The sequence below is a fragment of the Cyrtonyx montezumae genome, unplaced genomic scaffold, assembly GCF_038088225.1.
Source record: "Cyrtonyx montezumae isolate F1298 unplaced genomic scaffold, pur_monq_1.0 scaffold_42, whole genome shotgun sequence".
Lineage (NCBI taxonomy): Eukaryota > Metazoa > Chordata > Aves > Galliformes > Odontophoridae > Cyrtonyx > Cyrtonyx montezumae.
In genome coordinates this window covers 1,304,800-1,331,808 of record NW_027072048.1, presented here as the reverse complement: position 1 = coordinate 1,331,808, position 27,009 = coordinate 1,304,800, and the positions used below count along the sequence as shown (strand labels likewise).

General features: G+C 59.9%; 1 protein-coding gene across 1 annotated transcript; it reads left to right on the top strand.

Annotated features, from left to right (window-relative positions):
* The first annotated feature begins 7,082 nt into the window (after positions 1–7,082).
* Positions 7,083–24,599, top strand: GFRA2 (GDNF family receptor alpha 2). Its single transcript, XM_065747124.1, is given in 10 exon segments — positions 7,083–7,142; positions 10,365–10,633; positions 10,635–10,680; positions 12,337–12,420; positions 15,201–15,549; positions 22,499–22,608; positions 22,693–22,833; positions 23,109–23,284; positions 23,999–24,052; positions 24,256–24,599. Coding segments are annotated over 10 exon segments (1,398 nt in total). The 5' UTR covers positions 7,083–7,102; the 3' UTR covers positions 24,385–24,599.
* The last annotated feature ends 2,410 nt before the right edge of the window (positions 24,600–27,009 follow it).

Genomic DNA, 27,009 nt, shown 5'->3' with positions numbered 1-27,009 from the left:
GACACAGATCGGTGCAAGATTTCACGAGCGTCTCATTACTGCCGACTCCGGTCCCACGCGCCTTATATAAGTCATCCTGCATCGACCTGTCACCGGCGGCGCGGCTCCGCATGCTGAGCAGGGGTGGCTGCAGGGGACAGTGATACGGCCCCCCCCCCCCCCCTTCCAGCTCCACCCCCGGGTTGGGGTCTCGCATCACCTTCCAGGGGGATTTATCCCTGCGGAGCATCCTGCATTTGGGATGAAGGGCGCATTGGGGCGAGGGGGCAGCATCCTGACAGCTCTCAGCATCCTAATCACCCCCAGCCCTCCCCCCATCCCAGCACCCCAACAGTCCTTCGGCATCCCCAAAACCTCCCAGGATCCCCCATCCCCCCAGCAACCCTGAGACCCCCTCCATCCCCGCTCCCACCCCCCGCAGTGCATCCCAACAGCCCTTCAGCATCCCCAGACCTCCCAGGATCCCCCCATCCCCCCAGCAACCCCGAGACCCCCTCCCTGCCCCCCCCCCCCCCCCCAGAGCACCCCAACAGCCCTTCGGCATCCCCAAAACCTCCCAGGATCCCCCATCCCCGCATCCCACCCCGTGTTCCTGAATCCTGCCCCAATGACGCTCTCTCCCCCATCCCGATCTCAAATTCTGGGGTGGGGGGGGTGGATCCTGGGGTGGGGGGGTGGATCCTGGGGTGGGGGGGTGGATCTTGGAGGCGGAACGTCGTTTCTGTGGCTGGCGCTGTGGGTCCACGGACGGCCTCAAAAACCCTGCGCTCCTCTCCCCGCTCGCTGCTGCTGCTCGTGGTGCACGCCCCGTGCAGGATGCACCCCCAGCTGCACAGGGGCTGCCGAGCGCTGCTGCGGAGCCGCAGCTCGGGGACACGGGGCGTCCCTGCAGCCCACGGTGGGGGCCGAGATGCCGCCGTGTCCCCTGAGCCCCCCCCCCCCCCGGGCTCCGCGGGGTTGTCCATCCCTGCTGCGCAGAGGCAGTGGTGTGGCCGTGCCACCCTGGTGTGCAAAGCACCAGCAAGGTCGTGCATCCCTGTGGTGCAAAGCACCAGTGTGGCCGTGCAACCCTGGTGTGCAAAGCACCAGAGTGACCGTGCATCCCCGTGGTGCAAAGCACCAGTGTGGCTGCTCATCCCTGCTGCGCAAAGCACCAGAGTGACCGTGCATCCCCGTGGTGCAAAGCACCAGTGTGGCCGTGCAACCCTGGTGTGCAAAGCACCAGAGTGACCGTGCATCCCCGTGGTGCAAAGCACCAGTGTGGCTGCTCACCCCTGCTGCGCAAAGCACCAGAGTGACCGTGCATCCCCGTGGTGCAAAGCACCACTATGGTTGTGCATCCCCGCCGTGGCCGTGCGCTGCCCCCGAAAGGAGAAGCAATTAATCAGCGCTCTGTTAATGAAGCTGCTCATTATATGCACCGACGGTCCGAGAGCGGCGGACGATTAAAAGGGGCTCCGGATTTCTGGGTGGTTTTTTATGGCTGTATCCGTGACTGGGGATATTTGGGGCGGGGCACAGACGGGCGGACGGCACTAATGAGGGATACCTCATTAACAGGAGCTGCGCTGCCCGAGGGCACTGCAGGCCGGCTCCTCATCCCTGCTCGGTCACATCCCTCCCCGGCAGCGCCCCCTCCTCCTCTTCTTCCTCCTCATCCTCCTCATCTTCCTCCTCTGCTTCCTCATCTTCCTCTTCATTCTCTTATTCCTCCTCCCCATCTTCCTTCTATTCCTCCTCATCTTCCTCCCACTCCTCTCTCCTCTTCTTCCTCATCCTATTCTTCCTCCTCTGCCTCCTCATCCTCCTTCTCTCCCTCCTCATCCTCCTCATCCTCCTCTCCCTCATCTTCTTCCTTATCTTCCCCTTCCATCTCTCCCTCCTCTCCCCCCTCATCTTCTTCCTCTCCCTTCTCACTCTCCTCTCCCTTCTCACCTTCCTCCTCATCCTCCTCTTCTTCCTCTCCCCCCTATCTCTCCTCCTCCTCCTCTTCTTCTTCACCCTCCTCTCCCTCCTCACCCTCCTCATCTTCCTCTTCCTCCTTTTCCTCCCCTCTCTCCTCTTCCTCCCCCTCCCCAGGGAAGCAGACAGCCTCTCCAAGGACACCCCGTGTCTTGGGGTGCCCCCCGCGCCCCCTCAGCCCCCCCTGGGGCAGCTCCATCCCTCCGTGGATAAACCCGATGTGGGGAGGTGGGGTTTCCTGCGCCGGGCACCGGGAGCATCGCGTCCCCAATTAAAGTTTGGAGGATCCATCGCGGAGCCGGGGCCGTCGGAGCTGACATTTATTGGGCTGTCAGACTCAATCTCTTTCAGGAGCTGCTTCCCCGAGCAGAGTGGGTTATACATCATTTATGCCTTCGCTACGGGGGGAACTCGGGGTGGGGTGGTGCTCCCGCAGCACCCGTGGCTTCGGGAAAGCACCGCCTGAGCCCACTGCAGCGGAGCCCCTCGTTAGCTCCCAATTCTGGGTGCAGAACCGTGGAGCAGAACTCAGCCCCCCCTCCCTACCCCATGAGCTCCTTTCCCCTTCCCCTTCCCATCCCCCTCCCCTTCCCTTCCCATTCCCATTCCCTTCCCCTTCCCCTTCCCTTCCCCTTCCCACCCCCTTCCCCTTCCCATCCCCTTCCCCTTCCCCTTCCCATCCCCTTCCCATCCCCTTCCCCTTCCCTTCCCCTTCCCATCCCCTTCCCATCCCCTTCCCCTTCCCATCCCCTTCCCCTCCATCCCCCCCAGGACGGCTCATTCTGATGCTCTGCTGCCAGAGGACTATTTTTATCCTCTGCTTCTGCGACTGCTGCTCCCCGACCTGCACAGGGGGATGGGAGGGGATGAGGTGGGGTGGGGTGGGATGGGATGGGATGGGATGGGATGGGGTGGGATGGGATGGGATGGGATGGGATGGGATGGGATGGGATGGGATGGGATGGGATGGGATGGGATGGGATGGGATGGGGTGAGGTGGGATGGGGTGGGGTGGGATGGATGTGGGGGAATGGGAGCCACCTTCTGCACAGCCCTCAGCCCCATTGGGATGTGCTTGGTGGCTTTTTTTGCCCCATTTCCACCTGCTGTGTTCCCGCCTTGCTTTGGGATGGCGCTGGGATCTGGAGCTTCCAGATATCCCACATCACTCCCACATCAATCCTGTATCAATACCTTATCAATCTTCTATCAATCCCATATAAGTCCCACATCAGTCCAGTATTCATCCTATATCAAGTCCACGTCAATTCCATTTCAATCCCATATTGATCCCCTATCAATCCCATATCAGTTCTGTATCAATCTTGTATCAAACCTATATCAATCCCATATTGATCATGTATCAATCCCATATCAATACCTTATCAATCCTCTATCAATCCCGTATCGATCCCATTTCAGTGTGCCCTGTCCCTGGCTGATGCTCTCTGTCCTGGAGTTACCAGGCCGGGAATGAGGGGTGTGGGGCAGACCCTGACCCTATTTACCATCCCTGGGGGGCAAAGGAAAGCACACTGACCCCGACCCCGACCGCGCCCCTGACCCGGCAGCAAAACCCAGCACATCTCAGCGCGGGGAGATGCTGCCGTGCCTCGGTGGAGGGGAGTAGGGGGGGATCCTCTGCTGCCCCCCACCCCGGGCTCGCTCTCGGCCCCACTGCTGTCAGCCCCCCCATCCATCCGCCCCATTACTGGAATCCCAGCTGCCAGCAGCTGCCCGGCCAGGGTTATTACGGGATATTATCCAGACCGTTTGCATGGCCACCTCCAGGTCATTCCGATCACTTTCAGCTACTTATCTGCCCATTTCTTCCCCGTCAGATTTGCCTAATTCCATTACCCCGCGGCCGCCGGATCACCGGGGGATATTACCGAGAGCAAATCGGCCGCGGCCGCACCTCCCAGCGCTGCTGCGCCCGTCCGGGGCTCCGCTGCTGTCCCTCGCACGGGGACAGCGGGGACGGGGAGCGCGGGGCCACGCGCTTTTGGGGCCCTTCAAACCGGGGAGGAAAATCGCGCTGCGAAGAGGGATGCGACGTCGCCATGGGAGGATGGGTCCTCGCAGCTCCCGGCAGGACCAGCAGCGCTAATGAGAGGCCCTGAGCTAATTAGCAGCGGTCTGAGTGAAGATGCGGTGTGCACGGGAGGAGCTGGAGCCGCCTCTCTCCGAGCTGGGCGCGTCCGACGTGAGCCTGGGGGGGCTGCAGTGGGCTTTGCTCAGCCGAACTCAGCACTACAAACGCTGTGTGTGTTTGGGGGGGGGGGCTCCTCCAAGCTGCTTTGTCCACTGCAAACTCCGTGCGACGGTTTGCTCGGCTTCCCAGCCCCGGCCTGCTGCATTCCTCCAGGGCACACGCAGCTCGGGGTGCAGCGGAGGGGGTGCACGGGGGTGCGCTCTGCAGGACGGCGTTGGGACGCAGAGCAGCAACGTGGGGTGCTCGTCCAGCTCCGAACCCCTCGGAGCAGTGAGCCCTCTCTCCCTCCGCAGCCGAGTCGTGGTTTGCTTTCGGCTTTTAAACCGATCCGGGCGTGGAGGGGGGAGGGGGGATGCAATGGGGCTTTGCAGCGCCTTTCCCACGGGATGCTCGCGTGGGGTCTGCTGCTCACGGAGGGCTCTGAGCACCCGCAGCGCTCCCGTTGTTCTTCGCACTCTCTCCTCCTCCCGCAGGAAGCGAGAGGGAGGAACGGTGTGCACCCCCAGCTCGCGGTGGGTGCGTGGGGTGGGGGTCGGGGTGGGCTCTGCTCTCCCCTGAGCGTTTTGCCGCTCCCGGGAGGGGGGGATGGGGGGAGGGGGACGGGCAGGCGGTGCTGCCCGCGGGGCGGTAGCGATGAGCCGGGGAAGGGATGCGCTGCCGTCGGGCCGGGAGCAGAGTGCAGCTATAAATACGCTGCTGACACAGCAAGCGGGGATCGGAGTGCGAGACAGACAACAGAGAGCACCGAGGGACGCGGGGACAGCGCAGGGACCGCCGTGGACGTCTCCTGCTCGGGCTGGGGGGCGACGCTGCTCCGTAGGGGGTCCGCATCCCTCCCGCACTGCGGGGCCGAAGCTGCAACGATCCCAACCTGCGCGATCCCAACTGCACAGGGTCTGCATCGCTACTGCTGCACGGACACCTCTGCTTTGCTCCCCCCCCCCAGCACCTTGCACTCGGACCCCCCCCCCACCGGAGCCGCTGTGCGGGGCTCACCCCATCCCCACTGATCTGTAGGTGCTGCTACGACAGAGGGGGACGGAGACGAAGCGCTGCCCCAGCAGAAAGCAAAGGGCGATTTTGTATGGCGGCCGTTCCCTGCACGTGGATATGGGGTGTTTCCAAACGCAGACATTGCAGGGCCCCACATCAGCCCTCCCTAAAGGCTCAGCCCCCCTCCCGCGTCCCACATCCCATAAACCACCCGCGTGTCACACATCCCCCTACAGGAGAGTACCACTCCGCCCCGACCCCAAATCGCAGCTGCCCCCTCCCCTCGGTTGGAGGGCTGTCAGTCCTCAGTGGGATGAGGCAGCGAGGAGAGGGTCGGACCCACGGGGCGCTCAGTTCCCCACAGTGACCCCACGCAAAGCAGCCGTGCTTCGGCTCAGGGAATTAGGGCAGGGCTATGGGGTCGAGAGCGGTGGCTTTGTCTCGTCGGGCGCTGGGGGTAACCAGGAGGACAAGGGAATGAAAGCGATGTGGGGCAGCTGAGGACACCGCCGGGCACTGCTGAGCCCGTGTGCGTCCTTTGGTGGCTTTTTTTTTTTGTTATTGTACTTCATTTTTTAAAGCAAAGACGAGCAAAGGAGAGCGAAGAACGGGGGAAGAATAGGACAGGAAGGATGTGAAACAGGAAGCCTCGCCAATGATTATTGCTCTGATCGTGCCACCCCCACCTTCCTTTCCGTATCTCCACCCAGCGCTGCCGGGGCTGTGTGGGGAGATCCCTCATCGGCGCCAGGTAGAGGCAGAGAGGTGGCCCCAACCCCACCCCCATCCCCGTCTCCATCCCATCCTCATTCCCCATCCCCATCCCCATCCCCATCCCCATCCCCATCCCCATCCCCATCCCCATCCCCATCCCCATCCCCATCTCCATCTCCATCCCCAACCCCATCCCATCCCATCCCATCCCATCCCATCCCATCCCATCCCCATCCCCATCCCCATCCCCATCCCCATCCCCATCTCCACCCTACCCCCACCCTATCAGACCCCATGACCCACCAGGTCCCCCCCTCCCCACCCCCATGGACCAACTGTGGGAGGGAGAAGGGGAATGGGGGGAAAAGGGGGATGGGAGGAGAAGGGGAGCAGGGGGACAAGGGGGTCTGAGTCACAGAGGGGTAACCCCGGGTCCCCCACTGTGCACAGGAAGTGCAGCTGCAGAAGGACGGAGGGGTGCGGGGGGGGGGGGGAGGGATGGGGCACATGGGTGGGGGGATACGGGGACGGGGGAACACCGGGACACAGGGATCGAGGGGGGGGAGCGATAGTGGGATGGGGACACAGGGACGCAGGGATGGAGGAGCACAAGGACGTAGGGCTGAAGGGACGGAAGGATGGAGGGACACGGCGGTGCAGGGGTGGGGGAAGGACAGCCGGCTGCCCCCCCGGTGCTCCCCAGTCCTACAGAAGGGCGGCGGAAGGGCGTCCGCGCTCCCCCCCGCGCTGCGATGCGCCCGTACCCCGCGGAGGGGCGGAGAGAGGAGGGGAGGGCCGGGCCGGGGAGGGAGGGAGGGATGGAGGGAGGGAGGGATGGAAGGAGGGAGGGAGGGAGGGAGGGACGGGCGGCACCGCCGGCTCTGCCCCTTCTCCGCCGCCGGCGCTCGGCGAGAGCAGCGGGGCCGAGGGCTGCGGGAGGCGATGATGATGATGATGGGGCTGCGGGAGGCGATGATGGGGCTGCGGGAGGCGGCGGGACGGGGCTGAGCGGCTCCGCGCACGCACCGCGCTCCTCCGCAGCGCTCCTCACCCGGATTTAGGATCTACCTGGAGGATCGCCTCGGGAATTGTCTTGGTTTTCTTCCTCTTTTTCTTCCCCCCCACCCCTTCCCCTCCCCCCCCTCCCCCCAATCCCCCCAATTTTTTTTAATTTTTATTTTTTGAAACGCACGTGGAGGAGCTCGTGGATGTACTAACATGATTTTGGCCAACGCCTTCTGCATCGTCCTCTTTGTAGGTGAGTGGCACCGGGGACGGAGGGCAGCGGGGCGAGCCCTCCCCCCCGCGCTCTGCGCCTGCACCGGGAGCACGGATTCAGCCGAGGGCAGCGCGATTTTCCCCGTGTCCCTCCGACTCAGAGCGGGGACAAAGCCGCACTTTGGACCGGCAGCCCCCCATCCCCGCTCCTCGCAGCGCTTTGCATTTTGGGGTCCGCTTCCCCCCCCCCCCCTTTCGCCTTCGTTCCCCCCGCTCCTCGCGGTGCCTCCGAGCGGAGCCGCTCGGGAAAGTTGTGCCGGTTGCGTGTGCGCGAGCACGGGGAATCGCCGTCCCCGCTGCTGCAATCCGCGCGTGCTTCTTTCTCCCGTGGGGAGCTCCGCTTCTGTAGGGCAGCACCGCGCGGAGCTGAGGAAGGCGAAGCCGAAAAGCGGAGGGAAGGGAGAAAAGTGAGAGGCCGAGGGGGGGTGAGAAGGGAGGAAAAAGAGGAAAGTGCTTTTCTGTCCTGAAATCCGGAGGAGCGCGGTTCGGTTGCGCGCTGCGCTCCAGCGCTGCCGCGATCCCATTGCCCTCGTGCAAACAGAGCCGAGAACATCCCCCCCCACCCGGACCGGGGGGGAAGGGGCTGGGAGAGGCGGATTAGGGCACACGGACCCCCCCCATGGGTGCGGGGACCCATCGGGCACACGGTGCTCAGCACCGCCGGGGATGGGGGGGGGGGATGCGCCGTTCCCAGCGTGGCCCGTGGTGCTGGGGGGCGGCGGTGGGTCCCGCGCTGCTGTGTGGGGTGGGAGGAATCCGAGCCCTGATTTGGGGCGTCCTTCCCTGCAAGGAGCTGGAGAGCGTCGGGGCGGGGGGAGCACGAGGTTTTCCAGCCAGACAAAGCGAGGTGGGGTGGGATGGGGCTGCGGGGGGGGGGGGGTTGGGGTGGGGCTGCTGAGGGGGCAGAGGTACAGATGCCCCTTGGACGCGGTGGAGGACGTCTGATGAGAAGCTTCCAGAGCATGGGCACCTCCGGGATGCTCATTGGGGTCGTCGTGAGCCGGACCCTCTGCCCCCATCCCCACGCCCTGTGGGCTTTCAGGGCGGGCAGGAGGGGGCTCAGCTCTCAGCATCGGCTCTTTAATCCTCGGAGAGGCAAAAAACCCAACAACCAAACCACCAAAAAAGAAAACCCCTTTCGTTCGGGATCCGTCGTGCCGCTCTCCGACCGCCGGAGCACCGCGGATCCGCCTGCAGACCCCGGGACCACCGCGGTCGGGTTGAAATCCCCCGCAGACGTTTCGTCGGTGCGAGCTGAGCGTGCCCCTCCCCGCAGCGCGGGGGTTCTGCCCCACTTGGCAGCCTCTGTGCCACGCGTGGTTGGATTGAGGGGAAAGATCTGAGCTGCCGAAAGGGGACGGCGATGGGAATCCGCACGGGGTTGAGCCCCGGGGCTGCGTGGGGATGCGGTACGCGCTCGGTGGGTGGATTTACTGCTGAGCTCCCCGCCTGGCACCGCTGCACGCCCGGCCCAGGGCTCCACCGACCCTCGCGAGGATGCCCCGCGTGTTCCAGCACCTTCTGCATCAGAGCAAAGCCGTCGCCCTTCCTGCATTGTCCCGATGGAGAGAGCACGAAGCGGGAGTGTGGCCGTGGGAGAGGCTCCGTGGCGTCGGCAGAAAAACACGCAGCCGAGCTCTGGCTCTGCTCGGGACCCGGAGGGACGTGCGGCCGAAGCTGAGCTGCGGTGGGACGGCCCCGAAGCCGCGTGTCCCCATCGGGAAGGACGCGAGCGTGGCAGCCCCACCCGCCTCGTGGCCGAGAGCTCGTGTTCCTGCCCCACCTCGCTGCGGTTCTGCCCCCGCGGAGCGTTTCTTTGGGGCGCAGCAGATCCTGCCCACGTCCCGAGTGGAATATAATCGCGAGCGGCCGCGTGCCGCCCTTCAGTGGATGTAACGTGGGATTTCATTCGGGGACGTCGCGTGGAGCCCGGCGGGATGGCATCGTCCCGGGGGGCGCGGCGGATGTGCTCCCCATGGGGGGGTGCTGCCCGTGCCCACCCCCACACTGCTCCGAGAGCCGCAGAGCTCTCAGTGCCCGTTGCCCCCCTCGTCCCCCCCCCGCGGCCCTGCGTTGGCTCCGTGGCACGCAGCAGAGGACGTGGAGCTGCCCGCGTGGCCGAGTGGACACGGGTGGCCCTTGTCACATGCCTGTAGGTGTCACTGTCCCCACGCCGTACCCGGGCGGGCTCGGGGGCTCGGAGCCGATGTTGGCTGTTCCTAAATCAGGCTGCAGTGGGGCGGCAGTGGGGCACCAGGTGTGGTGTCCCTCCACGACGATGTCCTCCAGGTCCCACTGCGCCCATCCGCTCGCTCCCATCTGCCCCCCATGGTGCGTGGGGGCTCTGCGTTCTCCTCGCTGTCCCCATCGTGGCTTTGGGGACACGCGGCCCACCCCCACCCCCCGGCGGCCTTTGTGGGGCCGACGCAGGGAAGGAGCCATAGAAAACCCCAACAGAACCCGACAGAGAGCGCAGGGGACGCCTTGAATCGCGGGGAGGGCACGGGGCTGGTGGTGTCCCCACGCAGGGACAGGGCTGGAGCACAGCCACGTCCACGAGGCAGGCGGGGGGGACAGGGGGGGCTGGAGGGCCGAGCGCTCGGAACCGTGACTCAGATGCCCTAAAAAAACCCGTGGCAGGGCTGCAAACGCTGAGCCGTGAACTAAAAACAGCAGCACGCGGCGGGGAGTGGATGGGGGGGGAGGGAGAGGGGGGGGTCGGATGCTTCCCTCGGATCCGCGGAGGTCGAGTGCAACGCGCTGTCCCCCCCACGAGCAGCGCTGGGAGCACGCTGCGTTTCTCTGCTGCATGCTCTGAGGACGAGCGCAGAGGCCGCACGTCCTCGCTCAGGGCACTGCTCCCCCCCATTCCCCGCCCCCCCCCCCCCCAGCCCACCCATCGCACGGGGTCGTGTTTTGCAGCCCCCTCCCCCCCTCAGCAGTGGCTGCGGTCCGCAGAGGGCACAGCGGCGTTGGGAAGAGGTGGAAGGGGCTCCGTTTCCAAAGGGCACAGCGTGAAGGGAACAGCATCCCCCCCCCCCCCCCCCACCCCAAAGGGTGCCCCCAAACCCCTCGGGTCCGGGTATGGGATCAGCCCGACCCCCTGCAGCGGGATGCGCGGGGGTGGAGAGGGGGGGGGGCACCGGCTACGAAGCCCTCCCCTCACATCCCCCCCTCACCTCTCTCTGCCCTCATCGCCCAGATGAGACCCTCCGCTCCCTGGCCGCCCCCCCGTCCCCCCCCGGGCAGGACCCGCAGGGCTGGAGGGTACCGGTGGACTGCGTGCGTGCCAACGAGATGTGCGCGGCCGAGGGCAGCTGCAGCTCCCGGTACCGCACCCTGCGGCAGTGCCTGGCCGGACGGGACCGCAACACCATGCTGGCCAACAAGGAGTGCCAGGCGGCCCTGGAGGTGCTGCAGGAGAGCCCGCTGTACGACTGCCGCTGCAAGAGGGGCATGAAAAAGGAGCTTCAAGTGCCTTCAGATCTACTGGAGTATACACCTCGGGCTGGCCGAAGGTATGGGGCGCTGGGAGAGGGCTGTGGGGTTGGCGTGGGGGGCTGCGCTCGGGTGTGAGGATGCTCCTCCTTCATTCCGCCCCCCCGAGAGGTTGAGGTCCCTTCTCTGTCGCTTGGGATGAGGGCAGCTGCTCCACGTCTCGGTTGCCATAAATGCTGGAGGAAACGGGGCTTTATTTTTCCCGTGGATTTGGGCAATTTCTGCTGTAACCGTTCGAAGGTGCCCCGAGTTTTGCAGAGGTGAGGGTTTGCTGAGCTCATCTCCCCCTCCTCTGCTGCTCGTGCTTCCCAGCAACGGGACTGAGGTCCCTGCAGCCCCGCAGGGTCCACGGGGTCCCCCCGGGTGAGAAAGTCAATCCCTATGGGTGTCCCCACGGCCCTATAACCTCGCTCAGGAGGGCTGGAAGCAGAGGGGCATCGCAGAGCTCGGGGCCAGTCCTGACTGCAGCCCAGTGGAGGTGTAAATCAGAGACCGGAGCGGCTCCGGTTTGTTCACAGAGGGCAGCGTTGTGTGCTGCCTGGGGGGTTCACCCCTCACCCCTCTGGGGGGTTTCAGGGCTCTGGCACACGAGCATCCCCCTGAACTGGGACAGCGAAGGGCCGAGCAGCCCTGAACCCGACCCAGGGCAGGAACTGCTGCTAATTGCTCTCCGCCCCTCGTTAGCAGCCTTCCTTCAGGAGAGACGGAGGGGACGGAGGGAGCGCTCTGTGATGGGAGAACGGGAGATTTCCCGTTCCCAGGGGGATACGCGTGCACAGAGCAGTGGGTGCGGGGCCCGAGGCAGAGCCCAACCCCACTCCTCTATCGAGTGCGCTGCGTCCCAGCCCTGGGGCAGCTGCTGCCATTAAGGAGCGCTGCTTCCACTCCTGGAGGTTAATTGCATCTCGGTGAGCTCAAGAAAAGTCCGCTGCCCTTCTAATGCCGGCTAATTTTCCTCGCGAGCAGCAGGGTTCAGCTGCTATTTAATTATTTACCGCATCGGCAAAGCAATGCAGCGAGAGGTCACAGCGATTCCTAAACGCGCTTCAATAAAGGGGCAATTTGTCATCGGGGCCTTGGGAAACCCGGCAGGACGGGAGGGGACGGCGCTCAGAGAGCTCTCCCTTCCCACCAAGAGTGACTCCACGAGCGTCCCCCCACCCCACGGCACCACCACGGGGTGCAGGATGCGCCCTAGGCCCCATGGAAATCGATGCTCCGGGCTGCTGGTCGCCCTCTGCCGGGCTTTCCCGGCCTGGCCATTGATTTATTGGTGTGTGTGTGTATCTGTACGTGTGATTATCCTTTAAACCTTGTGGCCGGTGGGGTTGGAGGAGAGCGTTTCCTCCGGCGGGAGCTGCGGGCGGCTCTGCTGACATCACCTCCCGGGGGGGGAAGCATTTAACGGCAGCCCCAAACCTCCATCCCGCAGCTGGGTCGGGCTGAGCCTCTGCCAATCCAAACCCAACCCCGGACAGCGGGCGGCTGCCGGCCCCCCAAGTCCCCCCCACCCGCGGGGAGCCCTCCCACCCCTTTTTGCTTCGCCCTTCCCCGGCTGTAGGATGGGGATGCCCGGGGGTGGCTGCGCTCCTCTTTAATTTGCAATTTGGGGGGGGTCTCTATTTGGCTTTTTGGGGTCTTTCATTTGCTTTCTCTCCTTTTCTCTTCCAATCCAGGAGAAGAATTTTACGAAGCTTCCCCCTACGAGCCGGTCACCTCTCGCCTCTCTGATATATTCAGACTCGCTTCAATTTTCTCAGGTAATCCAGGCTGCCGCTGCTTCATCCCCTCTCCCCACTGTGACAGCGTAGACCTGCAGCCGTGGTGGGGTCCGTGGACCTCCAGCCCTCCTCCAGGCTCTGCTGCCCCCCCTCCGCCCCCTGTTCGCATCTCCCCCACGCTTCGGGCATCTCCCTGCTGGCAGGGATGGTTCTGGAGGGGCGATGCTTGTCTCAGCCCCACAGATGCTGCTCGCAGCCCCTCGGAGCTCTTGGGAACCCAAACCCCACGCGGGTCCATTAGGAACTTCCTTTTTGCCATCTATTTCCATGACAACCCTCCTTCAAATTTAGGTCAGCGGCGCCGTGCCTTCTCCTTCTCCTCTGAACCCCCTCCTTAAAAGCCGGACGGGGGCTCTGGGGACCCCACAAACCCCATGGGACCCCTCTCCATTCCTCGGAGGACCCTTTTTTGCCACCACCAGAAGGGTTTGGGCGCTCAGTGCCGGATCGGGAGGCGATGCCACCCCCTCCCATCTCCCGCACGCTTTTTTGGATTGCATTACCATCAAGGAAATATTTCAGCTGCTGAAAAGTATGAGGAGTGTCTGGAGCGGGGGATTAAAAGCTCACGGGCTGATTTATTCATAAAAGCAAAGCGAGAGCAGAAGGAAACCTCTCTGCCTTTTGGGGAAGGGAAACGGGATGTTCTGCCACGGCCGTAGGGGTGGGCTTGCTGCCCCCATCCCAACCTTTCTCCACCCCCCTCCTCATGGGGGGCGAGGGGAGCCGGGGGCCCTGCCCCTCATCCCGCGTGCTCGAAGCAAATGAGCTGCTCCTGTTGTTTCTGGATAACAAGGCTGAGCCGGCGCGCTGCTAATTGCCTATGGGGATAGCGGAGGGATTACATTACCCGGCTGGAAGGAAGGGGCTGGGGAAGCAGGGAGCGATGCTCTGCGTGGGCATAAGGGGGGAGCGGGAGAGTGGGGGCCCCGCAGGGCAGAGCACGGGGCCGAGCAGCAGGTGAGGATGCTCGCTGCAAAAGCCGCAGCCTGCATGCAAAGCAGGCGGGGGAAGGAGGGGAAAAACCTCGGCTCCGGTTGCTGGGGGGGCGGGGAATGGGAGCAGCGGGATCAAGCGCTTTGCCCAGGGCTGCTCGGTGCCAGCGGGGGTTGCACAGCTCCCACTCGGGATCGGCCCTTTGCTTGGAAGCTTTGGGGTCGCCCCACGAAAGCCACGCGCCTCCCTCACCGCTCTCCTCCCGTCCCCCCCCCCCACGCCCAGGGGGACAGGCGGTGCCACCGCGTCCCCCCAGCGCTCCGCAGCCCTCCTTTCCCTTTCTGCCTCATGAAATTTTCATGCTCGTGCTTTATTAATGAGCTCCCCAGAAACGCCGCGCTCCGGAGCAGCCGCCCCATTAGCATGCAGCCCGGTCCCCGCAGGTCCGGGGCAGCAGCTGCTCGGGGGGATGGGGCACTAAAATCTGCGCTTTGCGATTCCCCCATCCCCTTTTCCCCCTTCTGTTCCTCTGGCATCAGTGTCGTGAGCTGCCCCAGCCTCAGCCGGAGGGACCCCACAGCACGGCAGGGTCCACATTCCGGCCCCGGCCCCATTTGGGGGCTGCAAAGCCCTCCGGGTCTCATCTCTGCTCCTTCCCCCCCCCCCCGCAGCTTTATTCCTCTCATCCTCCAGCTAAAACGCCTCTCTTAGCTCACGCGACCTTCCTGCTTCCCGCACTAATTTTCAAGGCAGATCTGCTTATAAATCACAGATCACAAGGGCCCACGTTCCCCTCCTCGCCCCACTCCCACGCGGGGCGTTCATCACGTGGGTGACGCTCGGTGGCACCCTGAGAGCAGCGTAGGGACGCTGGGGGGTGCAAATGGAGTCACCTATGGGTTGTAGGAACTGGGAGCTCACAGGGGACAAAACCAAGGGGAGGGTGCCACGCTTTGAAGCGGGATCTGTTACGGCAGGCGGTGCTCACGCTCACCCAAGTTGGGATGCCCGCACCCATTTTATTCAGACCTCTGGAACTGAGACCAAACCGGTCCCATGCTGCCCCAAACTGGGCCGTGGGTGTCACTCCGTGGGATGCCAAGCGAGGAGGGGAGCAGCACTCTCCACTGCACCCGATTGCTGTTGGTTAATTAGCAGGGCCCTACGCACACGCCTGGTAGGGAACTCTCCTCGGCGCCGTCATTTGTCTTTGCCAGGGGGAAGCAGGAGACAATGGAAGAGCTCACAGCATTGGCCGGGCTGCGCAGGAGAGGAAATTAGGGGAGAAATTGCTGGTGCAGTCAGGTGACTTTAAAATAGCACCTGGCCTGCCAAGGGCAATTCATCATTTTGACAAAAATAAAGGAAAAATCAGCGCTTGTTCCCACTCGGTGGTTCAGCTCCGCCCGTGCCCTCCTCTCTCTCTGCTGCGTTTGCTGACGGTTGGGATTCCCAATGGTGTGGGATGCAGCTGAGCACCGGTGGCAGCTCTGACCCCGTGGATCACGGGGTGAGCTGGTTTCGGGGCTCCTGCGTGGGCCCTGTGCAGCTCAGAGCAGGCTGAATAATTAATAATTATTCTCGGAATAATTAACCAGAGAGAAAAAAATATCGCAATGTCACGGCATCAGTTGACACACCCGCGGCATGAGGGCTGCTTGACCCCGTCCCCTCATGCCCCGGGTGTGGATTGACCCTTCCTGTGCCAGAGGACGGCCCTTCCCACGTTGGGGAAAGAGCTCTGAGCAGAAACGGATCCGCAGCACAACCCCCCCCCCTCCAAACCCACGCCCCACGTCACCCCCCTTCTCCCCTCTTTGCAGGAATGGACCCCGCCACCAACTCCAAAAGCAACCACTGCCTCGACGCGGCCAAAGCGTGCAACCTGAACGACAACTGCAAGCGCCTGCGCTCGGGCTACATCTCCACCTGCAGCAAGGAGATCTCGGCCACCGAGCACTGCAGCCGGAGGAAGTGCCACAAAGCCCTGCGCCAGTTCTTCGACCGCGTGCCCAGCGAGTACACCTACCGGCTCCTCTTCTGCTCCTGCAAGGACCAGGCGTGCGCCGAGCGCCGGCGGCAAACCATCGTCCCCTCCTGCTCCTACGAGGACAAGGAGAAACCCAACTGCTTGGAGCTGCGCAGCGTGTGCCGCGCTGACCACCTCTGCCGGTAACGTACGGGGCCGTGCTTGGCGGAAAGGGACCGGCGCCGACAAGGGGAGGTTACGAAAAAGAAAAGGAGGAATGAATGCTTACCTGCCTCTGAGGATCTAGGCTCAGCTCCAAGAGGAGGGGTCTCCGACAAGAGATCCACTCTCAGTGGCAGTCAGCCCAATGGGGTCGAGGAGCCGGGCTCCTCCCCTTGTGGTCACACAGGTGAATCTCCTCCACCCGTGCTCCCAGGGCGGCCCAGATCTCCCCCTCAGGTGCTCCCCCAGTGGGTCAGGCTGCGGCTCAGCCGTCCCCATACAGTCGTGTTGGTGGCACTGTCCGTGCGTGGCTCTTTCGTGTCCTCCTGGGTCTTCTCCCACACTCCGGCTTCGTGCCGTGCTGTGCAAAACGAGGCAGGGTCGTGGCTGTGGTTGCTCACGGGCTGGAGCTCATTGAGAAGAAAGCTTCGTTGTAATTCACCCTAATTTCATGAGTCCAAGTGTTTGGTTGCTCCTCCCCCACACTACACCCTACGTGAAATATCTCCTTGGTTTTGCTCTACACGGCGTGGCTCTTGTTCTTGTTTTTGCTCCACACGCTCTTTAAAGGCCAGGGTTTCCCTGGTAAGGGATCCTTTGCTCTAGGGAAATCCAGAGGGCTTTTGCAATCTGAGCTTTATTCAGCGTGTTTTGTCCACCCCTGCCGTGTTTTTGACTCTTCCACGACAGCAGAACGTGGTAAACTCCATTTTTCTTTTTGAAACCAACACTTCCCCATTGGTGCCACGTCTCCTTTTCATTATTTTCTTCATCAGTAGTACAGTAACGTCTTCAGAATGCACGGAGGAGGAGGAGGCAGCGCTGAGCCTGGGAGCCAGGGATGCCTTCAGGCTTTTAGATGGGAAGGAAGCAGAGGGGAGCACGCGCTGTAGGCGAGCCCATGGGGGGGTGCACCTCCCCACGCCGTAGGGTCGGCAACCCAGCACTTCCTGGGTACGGATGAGAAAGGCAGAGCTCTCCGCGGTGCTTTTGGTGCCCATACCCAACCAAATCCCGCGGCTGTGCTGTCAGCATCCCCAGCACGACCCCGTCGCTGCGATTTGCGCCGCTTTCCGAGCAGAGGAGCGGAGTCGGGGGGAGATGAGGCTTCTTCTCAGTTATGAAACTCATCACTCACACAGCAAAACACCTCCTGCCGCCCCCCGGGCCCCGGCTCAGCCACATCAAGAATAAGTTTCCTGCGGGGAGGAGGGTCTCGGTGCCATCAGGGTGATGGAGGTTCCCACAGCCCGGTGGCAAAATAAATAAGAGCGCTCCGGGTCCTCCTCTGGCTGCGTTCGAAGCGTGGGAATGTGGCTTTTTATCAAAAAGTAATACAATACGCCAATGCCTATGAATAAAAGATAGCAGGGCCGTGCTGAGCCGCAGCCAAATTAATGGCAGCACCTCTCCGTCAGCGGGAGACGCTTGTTTGGAGGGGAATAACCCACGTCAGCAGCTCCGGGGCTGTTTTGCTCCATAGGGGAACGCATTTTTCGGCAGCAGCGTGGGAATGTCCTGCTGGGGAGAGGTAGATAAACCCAGCCTTTGTTTCTGGGGCTTGGTGTGCAGGGTTTGGCTTTCATCTGAGCTGTTTCCTCCCCGTGATGGGACCTCGCGGGACCCTGCAGTCTGACCTGGCTTAGTACGGAGGTCTCACCCCATCCCTGCTGCCCTTATGGGGCTGAGCAGCGCGGGTTGGTTTGCTCCAGGCCGTCAGTAGTTTGCAGGCTGCAGCACTGGGGGTCAGGAGGGGTTAATTGCCTTCGGGGCAGCCCAGGGCTGCGAGGGATGCTGATGCTCTCCCCCTGGGGATGCTGACGCGCTCCAGCAGCTCGAATGACCTCAATGTGTTTGCAGCTGTGGAAGAGCTGGAAAGCTGTGACCTATCTGGGCCAAACCACCGGAGCTGAGCTCCCCGCAGGACTCGAAGGAAGGGATTTGTTTCTCGATTGGCGTTGCTTCACAAACGACGCAGCCCTTCGGTGTCGGTGGTACCGGGGACGGGGACAGCTCCGGAGCACCGCGCACACAATAGGAGCGCGGAATCGCTCTGCTGCTATTTCAGCCCGGAGCCCTCTGAGTGCAGCACTCAGTGCAGGGGATGCTCTGTGTAGGGGCAGCCCCGGGGCCACCAACCCCAGCCCCGGGGCCACCAAACCCTCCCCGTGGGACGCCCGGCCCCCAGGCCCAGCTCCCAGGGTGCAATCAAGCCCAGCTCGCTACGATTCGCACAGCTCTTTGTGCCAAGAAGCTTTTCCCAGCGCGGCGGAGGAGCCTGACAAACTCCCCGAGCTTTGTGTCTGATTGCAACGGACAGGTTTTAGCTCCCAGAATATAAAAACCTTTTGCAAAACACTAACCTCAGCTAAGGGGAAAGGGAAGGAGAGGGGAGAAAAGAGCTGATTTCAGCAGCTGCAGTTTGCTGTATTTTTCATCTTGCATCAGCAAGTCGGGAACACAAATAATCTGGTCTTATATGCTTCACTGATGCTGGTGCTGAAGAATTTCCCTGCCTCCACTGCAGCTCCTCAGCATCCAAAGGCAGAGTGGTGGTGTTTGCTCGCCTCAGTTTTCCCCATTTTTCAGTAGTGTTCGTGGCTGGGGATGAGGGATGGAGGCAGCAGGGCCTCTGCAAGCAGTGGCAGAGTTTGTTTTTGCAGAGCTGGGCTGGAAACGATCCCATTTTGGCCGTGTTTTGGAAGCTGTGCAAAGCCCCGGGGGAGGGAAGCATTTCTTCCTGGGGGGGAGGTTGGCTCCGTATTGATCCAACGGGAACAGCACGCGTTCCTGCAGACCTCTGCACCCTTTGTTTAGCACAAAGTGCCATCCATAATGGATGCTTCCTTGATAAACAGCGGAGCAGCAGCTCAACTTTCTCATTACCGTGTAATGAGCAGCTCAGGAGCACGGCTCGGCTGTCTGCATCCGTCTGGGAACAGAGGGAGGAGGGGGAGAGCGCTCCGGGATTCAGCAGCCCCACTGGGGGTGATATAGGGGAACTGAGGACAAAGTCATTGGGGCACCAATGGGGTCTTGTGTGGGACATGGAGTGGCCAATGGGGTCTTGAGTGGGACATGCCATGGTCAGTGGCATCCCAGTGGGGTCTTGAGTGGGACATGGAGTGGCCAATGGGGTCTTGAGAGCGTCACTGCACAGTCAGTGGGGTCTCCAGTAGGACACAGCATGGTCCGCATCAATGGGGCCCCAACGAGGCCTTGCGGGATCTCAGGGTGGCCTCCCACGGGAGATGTCATCGGGGTCCCTGGGGCGTTCTGCAATAAGCTGTGGGGAAAACCTCCAAATTCATCTTCAGTATCAAATCTACGCGGGCTGTGGCTTCAGCTTCCCACCAGAGGAAGGAATGGGGAGGATGGAGAGGAGCACTGCTCCCCACGGCCTTCGGGCTCCCATGGGTGGAGGCAGCCAGCAGTGACTGCAGCTCGGGGCCGCCTCACTCGAGGCTGAGCACACTCTTAACAAAATAAGTCAATTCACACTGAATAATTAAATAGAGAGCCTTCATAAGTATTGACTTAATGTGACAGCAAGTCTATACTGACTCAGGGTTTGCTTATGTAAACACAATCTCCTGTTCGGCTTAGTTAGCAGTTCAATGAAATAGAACAGTCCTTCAATTAAAATCAAATGATGCGTGTGCTTAATTCTTCCCTTCTCTTGCCGGGTAATGATAGGGTTTGAGCATAGGCAAGAGGATAAAAAAAAAAGCCATCACTGAACCGCTCTTATCTGTGATGAATCAAAGCACAGAGTCCCCAAAAATACATCTGGATAAGAGAACTTCTTGCTTAGCAACACCCAGCTCAGCCCTTCGTCTGTCTTTCTGTCCTCGATTTCTTCTCCTCCTGTTAGCTTAGCTCTCCTCGCTCCGTGATTTGGTTTTCCTGCTGTACGAGGAGGAGAGCAGCCGGGGTTTTTCGCGTCCTGCTGGGCTTTGCATCTTGTAACTCTGCGAGCATCCGCTGCCAGGGGTGAGACGTGTTCCCGATGCACATCTCCGTGCTGCTGTCTATTAAAGCCATTTTTCCTCGGTCCCTGTAAATTGCCTGTGAAAAACACGTCTTGAGTAATCTCGGACGTTTTCTGCATGAAATATTCAAGGGCCCGATACTGTTTGCTTTGATGGATAGTGAGTTATCACCAGCGCAGGGCTCGGGTTTCAAACAGGCACGCGGCGATGGGAACAATTAGCACCCAATTAGGCACCTCGCATCTGTTGCGGGCATTTCTCCTCCTTAGAAACTGAGGAAAAAAAAACCCAAAACCAAAGCCCTCTGCTGTGAAGGTATCTCCGAACATTTCACGCCTCATTCCCGCACACAGCAAAACGGGGAGAGCAGTGGGGACGGAGGGGCTGCGGTGCACTACGAGTGGGGGATGGGCCACCACGGGGGGGGCTGGGGGTGAATCGATGCTCCAAGACGGGGACAGACTTCTGCAGAAGGGGTTGGAAAGAACCGAAACATGAAAACCAAAGGCCCCACCGTGGAAAGGTTGGCTTGGAGGTGTTGGCATCCTCGGGGTACGCATGGGTGCGTGCCAGGGAGCTGGGCAGGGAAAAGCAGCAGCAAAGCCTTCAGCATCACCATCATCACGTCCTCCCGTCCAATCAAAGGCATTTTGAGGATGCAGCAAAGGGAAACAGCTTGGAAAGCTCCGAACTTTGAAAGCCGGTGCTGGGGTTGGCTCCGAGAGGCGTAAAAAACAGAAATTGATGCTCTCCACTATTTCCTTCCCCACTCCTTCGTGTCCTCGCAGCCGTGCTCGCTGCGCTGACCCCAGCTGCCAGCACTCGGAGGCAGGGGCAGGCCAAGCCCACCTGCCGCCCTGCACGCGAGCCAGCACTTGGCACAAAGCCCTCTGTTTCTGCTCAGACGCACTTGGCTTCGGCTCCATCTCCCTTTCACCCGGGCACTTAAAAGCAGAAATCTGAGAAGCCATGGGCCGCTTCCAGCAAGGTTTATTCCTGGCAGCTCGAGCCCCATCCACCGACTGCAAACTCATTGTATACAACGGAAAGAGTGACATCTGGCTTGGATACTCTGGAAAGATTACCAGCTGGCTTGTCATGTATTATGAAAAGAATAACATTTGCCTTAGAGGATGCTACAAGCCAGGAGCAGGGCCCCAGGGATCAGCATGACAAATTTCCGTGGCACTGCGTGATGAACTTGCCACAGTTCTTTAAGAGAACTGACGCGCCTTCGCCTCTGATTTGGGGAGAGGAGTGCTGTTGGAAAAACATATCCCCTGCAGAGCAGAGGTGGAGGCCAAAATCACTTCCAGCAGGGAGAAGCACGAGGAAGGAGCAAGGATGGGAGCTTGCTGCAGTGCAAAGCCCAGCTGGGCTCTCTCTTTTCCTCCCTGCTGCCAAGGGGAGGAGGACCCCAGCTGCCCCCAAGCAGACACCCCCACCTGCAGGGCTCAGTGGTGGGGTGCTGGAACACAACGGATGAGGACAGAGCAGCAAGGCCCCGGGCTGCAGCAAGCAAGGACTTGCTCAAACACAACAGCCATAGGCACAGAAAGAGAGCAAAGCAGCTGCTTACCTTCAGAAGGACACAGACACACAGGGAGCAGCAGTGAGGTGCTCCCACTGCCACTCTCAGCCCTTAAATGAGGGCTGGGAAGGGGTGGATCCCGGCTCCAGCCCTTTGGGTCACTCAGGTGCATTGCATGCAGCTGAGCTCCCTGGGCTGGCACTGCCTTCCCTCCAGGTGCTTCAAGCTGTGGCTGAGCATTTCTGCTACAGGTGCATTGCTGCAGTGTCAGCATTCCCCACGTGCCATGAGGTGGTGGGGCTGTATCTGCCCCCTCCTCCCCCTTAGCACACTCGAAAACCACGGCGCTGAAAAGCACTGGATAAACGCAAGGTATTACCACAGAGCCCTTCTACCTTGTTCAATCACTGCTTCATTTGTTCCCTCATTTAATTTGATAGAAAACCTCCCGAAAACAAATCATTCCTATTTAAAAAACAACACAATTTCCAGCCTTTGCTTCCATCAGTTCTCATGGCTCCAGGCAGGTAGTGCGGGATGATTCAATCACTGCTTGGACAAAGATGACATTTAATTAAGAAGGAAAGGAAAGGAAGGAAGGAAATAATGTATGCCCCCTTCTTTCTATATGACGTGCGAGAAGAAGAGTGGAGGAGATTTTCTCTTGTGAAACGCGAGGTCTCATCTCCGGTGTCAGCAAATCAGCAATTCCTCCGCGTGATTGAGACCCAGCGTGGGCCACCACTCAGCCCCACGCCCGTCCTTGAGTCCGTGGGGACTGCCTCCATCCTCCTGCCCATCCTCTCCTCCACCCTTCCCCTTTTCTGGGGCCTTTCATTCACCCCAAGCGTTGCGCAGTGTGGTTGCCTTTGGTTCTTTTTGGTGTGGATTTGGTTCCAGCAGCAATGCCGGATGAGCGATACGCCCGGATACAGCCACGCTTCCATCCTCCCTGATGTCTGTGCTTCAATCTCTGGAGGAGGGCAGTGGGCACGCGAGCCCATCCCACCCCCCGGGCTCTCTGCTCTGCTTTGTTTTTTCCCATCTCAGCCACAAAAGAGAGAAAAAAAATCTCTGTCTCTCTCTCAACCTCGGGCGCTTTAATTGCACTCTAAGCTTTAATGTTTCAAAGGGAGATGAAAACAAGCAGTCAAATTTTACAGTCGTGTAATGATGCTGGGAGCAGCGTGATGAGATGGTGACGTTTATGGGATGTCGGCAGCGTGGTGATGGGAGGGGACTGGGGAGCGGCGTGGATGTGCCATGCTCATGGGGTCACGCAGCTCCTGAGCCTCCAGCTCTCATCTAGCTCTCCTCTATCCCATTTATTCTTACTTTTTGTTAAGTTTTGCTCCCACGTTGCAGAAGGGTGAAATCCTGTTCCCCCTCGCTGTTCTCTGCCCCCAGGTCCCGGCTGGCGGATTTCCACGCCAACTGCCAGGCCTCCTTCCAGTCGCTGACCAGCTGCCCCGGGGACAACTACCAGGCGTGCTTGGGCTCCTACACAGGGCTCATTGGTGAGCACTGGGATGGGTGGGAGATCACTCCCTTCAGCCACAGCCCCTCCCCGAGCCTTCATCTCTTTTCCTCATCCGGAGCAGGTTTCGATATGACGCCCAATTACGTGGATGCCAGCACCTCCAGCATCACCATCTCGCCCTGGTGCTCCTGCAAAGGCAGCGGCAACATGGAGGAGGAGTGTGAGAAGTTCCTGCGGGACTTCACCGAGAACCCCTGTCTACGTAAGGCACTCCTTCATCTATTTCATCCCACCTCACCTCACCTCAACTCATGCCACCCCACCCCATCCCATCCCATCCTATCCATCCCATCCCTCCCATCCCATCCCACCCCATCCCATCCATCCCATCCCACCCCACCCCATCCCGTCCATCCCATCCCATCCCATCCCATCCCATCCATCCCATCCCATCCCATCCCATCCCATCCCATCCCATCCCATCCCATCCCATCCCATCCCATCCCATTCCTGTATTTATATATCTTCTGCCCCCAGGAAACGCCATCCAAGCCTTCGGCAATGGCACTGATGTCAACCTCTCCCCCAAGAACCCCTCACCGCCCATCACCATGCTGCCCAAGATGGAGAAAAGCCCAGCCCTGCCCGATGACATCAACGACAGCAACACCATGTACGACACGAGCATCATCACCACCTGCACGTCCATCCAGGTAGGAGCCCTGCTGCAGACTACGGGTGCTGGGAATTGTAGAATCATTAAGGCCAGAACAGACTGCTAGGATCAACAAGTCCAGCATTGCCCATAGGACCGCAGAATCGTTAAGGTTAGAAAGACCTCATTGAGTCAACTGTTAACCCATCATCACCGAGCCCACTGCAGTCCCTCAGTGGGGCTGGGGCAGATGCACCCCTGCACTGAGAAGTCCAGCCCAGCTCGAGCCATGAGCACTGGACACGGTCTGGATTGGATGCTGGTGACCCATGAGCATGGCCAACACGGTCTTTCCCCAAGTGGCTCTGAGGCAAAGCCACTGCCAGGCCTGGTGAACGCTGTATGCATGGTCAGGATGGGACCATTGCTTTCACCCACTCAGTGTCACCCGTGGGCATCCTCTGATTAGATCCAACACGCTTGAGTTATCAGCTCTGCTGTTTCCTGGTTAATGGCTCTGTGGGATGACCAGCACCTCCATTTCACTGCCCCCTGAGTGCTGGGGGAAGGAAACTGGGAGCACTGGGTGCAAGAACAGGAGGATCTGTGCTGTACTCCATGCTCAGCGCCCGCTCTGAGCCCCACATGAGCCCTTGGCTTGGTCAGGATGAAGAAAAAGAAACGTAATGAAGATCGTAGCAAAGACCCTGAGCTGCTTGGGGTGCAGCCCTGGGTGCACAAGCATGTCCTGAGCCTCCTTTCTCCCCTCCAGGAGCACGGACAGAAGCTAAACAAGTCCAGAGAGCAGAGCCTGTGCTACTCGGAGGTAATTCGGGGCAGGGGGACGGCGGGGAAGGGGGTCTGGTGCTGGGAGCCATCACCTGCCCATAGCTGCAGATGGATGGGACCCACAGGCCTGCTGTTCTCATTGTTCAGTGAGCCAAAAAACCCAACCCCAAAAAGAGCTGTGTCCCAAAACTGAATGCTTCCCCCCAAAATTCTGACGATCCCCTCTGTCCCCCACCCCAGACCCAGCTCACCACGGACACGATGCCAGACCAGAAGACCTTTGTGGACCAGAAGGGATCCGGCAGTCGGCACCGGGCGGCCCAGATCCTTCCAGCTGTGCCCGTCCTGCTGCTGAAGCTGCTGCTATAGGGACCGTGGCCGCATCTCAGCTCGGGGGCACCGGGCTCACCTCGGGATCCAGACTGCCAGCGGGGAGCACCAGCGACGCCCAAGGCCAGAAGGACCCTCACGGCGCTGGGAAACCTCGGTGGTTTTCTTTTTCCTTTTTCTTTTTCCCCTTCGTTTTTTCAGTTGTTCTTTTCACTTTTGGCCATTTTTGTTCGTCTCACGGCGCGTTGGGTTCCCACGCTCGAGCGCGAGCCCACCCGGGCACCCACGGAGGGGAACCAACGCGGCCAACAGCGCCGGGGAGGGGAAAAAAGGCAGCGATGAGAGCTCTGTGCCAAGGGCCCTCTGCACGGCCACACGCCCGGCGTGCGGCAGGGACCGCGGGGACGTGGGACGTTTCGCATCGCCGCAGCACCGCGGTGCCACTGGGGCTCCGTCGGCCACGGACAGCGCTCCGCCGCCCCACGGCGGTGCCGGGATCCTTTCCTTTCTTTTCTTTCCCGTGGTTGGTGAGAACCTCCTGAGAATCAGAAGAGAAACCAATGCTCAAACGGTGTGAGGTTGTTCCTGTGTCACTCAGAGGGGGAGATTTTCCTTTGTTTTGTTTTGTTTTATTTTATTTTATTTTGTTTTATTTTATTTTATTTTATTTTATTTATTTTATTTTATTTTATTATTTTATTTTATTTTATTTTATTTTATTTTATTTTATTTTATTTTATTTTATTTTATTTTATTTTATTTTAATTTTATTTTATTTCGTTTTTATTTTATTTTATTATTTTATTTTTATTTTATTTTATTTTATTTTATTTATTTATTTTTATTTTTATTTTTATTTTTATTTTTATTCTTATTTTTATTTTTATTCTTATTTTTATTTTTATTCTTCTTTTCCTTTTCCTTTTCCTTTTCCTTTTCCTTTTCCTTTTCCTTTTCCTTTTCCTTTTCCTTTTCCTTTTCCTTTTCCTTTTCCTTTTCCTTTTCCTTTTCCTTTTCCTTTTCCTTTTCCTTTTCCTTTTCCTTTTCCTTTTCCTTTTCCTTTTCCTTTTCCTTTTCCTTTTCCCTTATTCTTTCCCCATTTTTTCAATCATTCCTTTGTTTCCCATCCTCATCCCATCGCATTTGGGTTGGAATGGGATCCGAGCGCAGCAGCGTTGGGATCCTCTGTGTGTTACTCCATTTTCCTTTATATATACATATATGGTGTATGTATATAGCGCCCACCTACTCCTACAGATACGTATCTATATACATAACCATGTACATCTACAGCGTGGCTTTTGAAGATTTCCTTTCCTCTTCGTTTTTAAAACGGCAGCAACTACAAAATGTATTATTGTAAAGTTTATTTTTTTTAAAGCGATGTCTATAATGGAAAAAAAAAAAAAGGAAAAAAAATAATTAATAATAATGCCAATAAAAGAAGAAGAAAGAACCGAGCGGAAGGCGAAGCACCGCCCCCCGGGGGCAGGAGGGGGTCTGCACCCCACAGAGCGTCCCGAGCCGCAGTGCTGGAGGGCAGGAGGGGGTCTGCACCCCACAGAGCGTCCCGAGCCGCAGTGCTGGAGGGCAGGAGGGGGTCTGCACCCCACAGAGCATCCCGAGCCGCAGTGCTGGAGGGCAGGAGGGGGTCTGCACCCCACAGAGCGTCCCGAGCCGCAGTGCTGGAGGGCAGGAGGGGGTCTGCACCCCACAGAGCATCCCGAGCCGCAGTGCTGTGCTGGGGGATGCTCAGATTTGGGTCAGACCCGGCGCCGAGCAGACGGATCCGTGGCTGTTTGGCTCTGGGAGATGAGCAAACAAGGGAACGTTTCAAAGCAGCTGACAACCCTCCTCCCTTCGGTGCTGCTGTTCCCCCCCCCCCGGAGCCACGTGCCAGCGCTCAAAACCCAAACGCAAGGTTGAAATTTGGGGCGGGTTATAAAAAAAAACACCCAACAAACCTCGAGTCCCCCCCCCCCCCCCCATCCCCCCCCCATCCCAAGTCCTCCCTTCCGTCTCGCTGCCCGTGCGGCTCCAACCCGCGGGCAGCTCCCGGGCTGCCGAGACCCCTCCTGCAAAGCAGGGAACGAACCCCCCCCCCCACGTTTGATGTGCAAGTCGGCGCGGGGAAGAATAAACATGTCACGTCTCTCGCCGGAGCTGCGCTGCAAACCCGGGCTGCTCTTTAACATATTCTCTCCTCTAACAGCCAGGAAAATGACAGCTCTGAAATAGAGAGCCAGATGTGCCGAGCACTTTGGCACCGAGAAAACATCAGCACGTCTCAGCTTGGGGGGAGTTATGGGGGAGCGGAGCCAAAACGCGCCCTGGTTTGGGTATTTCTGTCGGGGGAACGGCCCCGAGCTCCTCCTGGTGCTGGGGGGGCTGGAAACACCCCGAACCCCTCTGCTCCTCCACTGCTGAGAAAGGTCAGAAGGAAATCTGTGCTCTGATGCCACGCGTTCCCCGCCCCCCATCTGTGGGTCTGATGCTCTGGAGCTTTGGGGTCCTCCGTTGGCGGCACAGAGCGTCCAGTGGTGGTTGTGGGTTTTGGAGGAGCTTGGGGTCGCTGCCGCTGCTGCGCTGTGCCGGCTCCGAGGTGCAGATGTCACATCACTGTGGGGTGTTCACGGCTGTGGGGTTTATGGGATCTGTGCACCT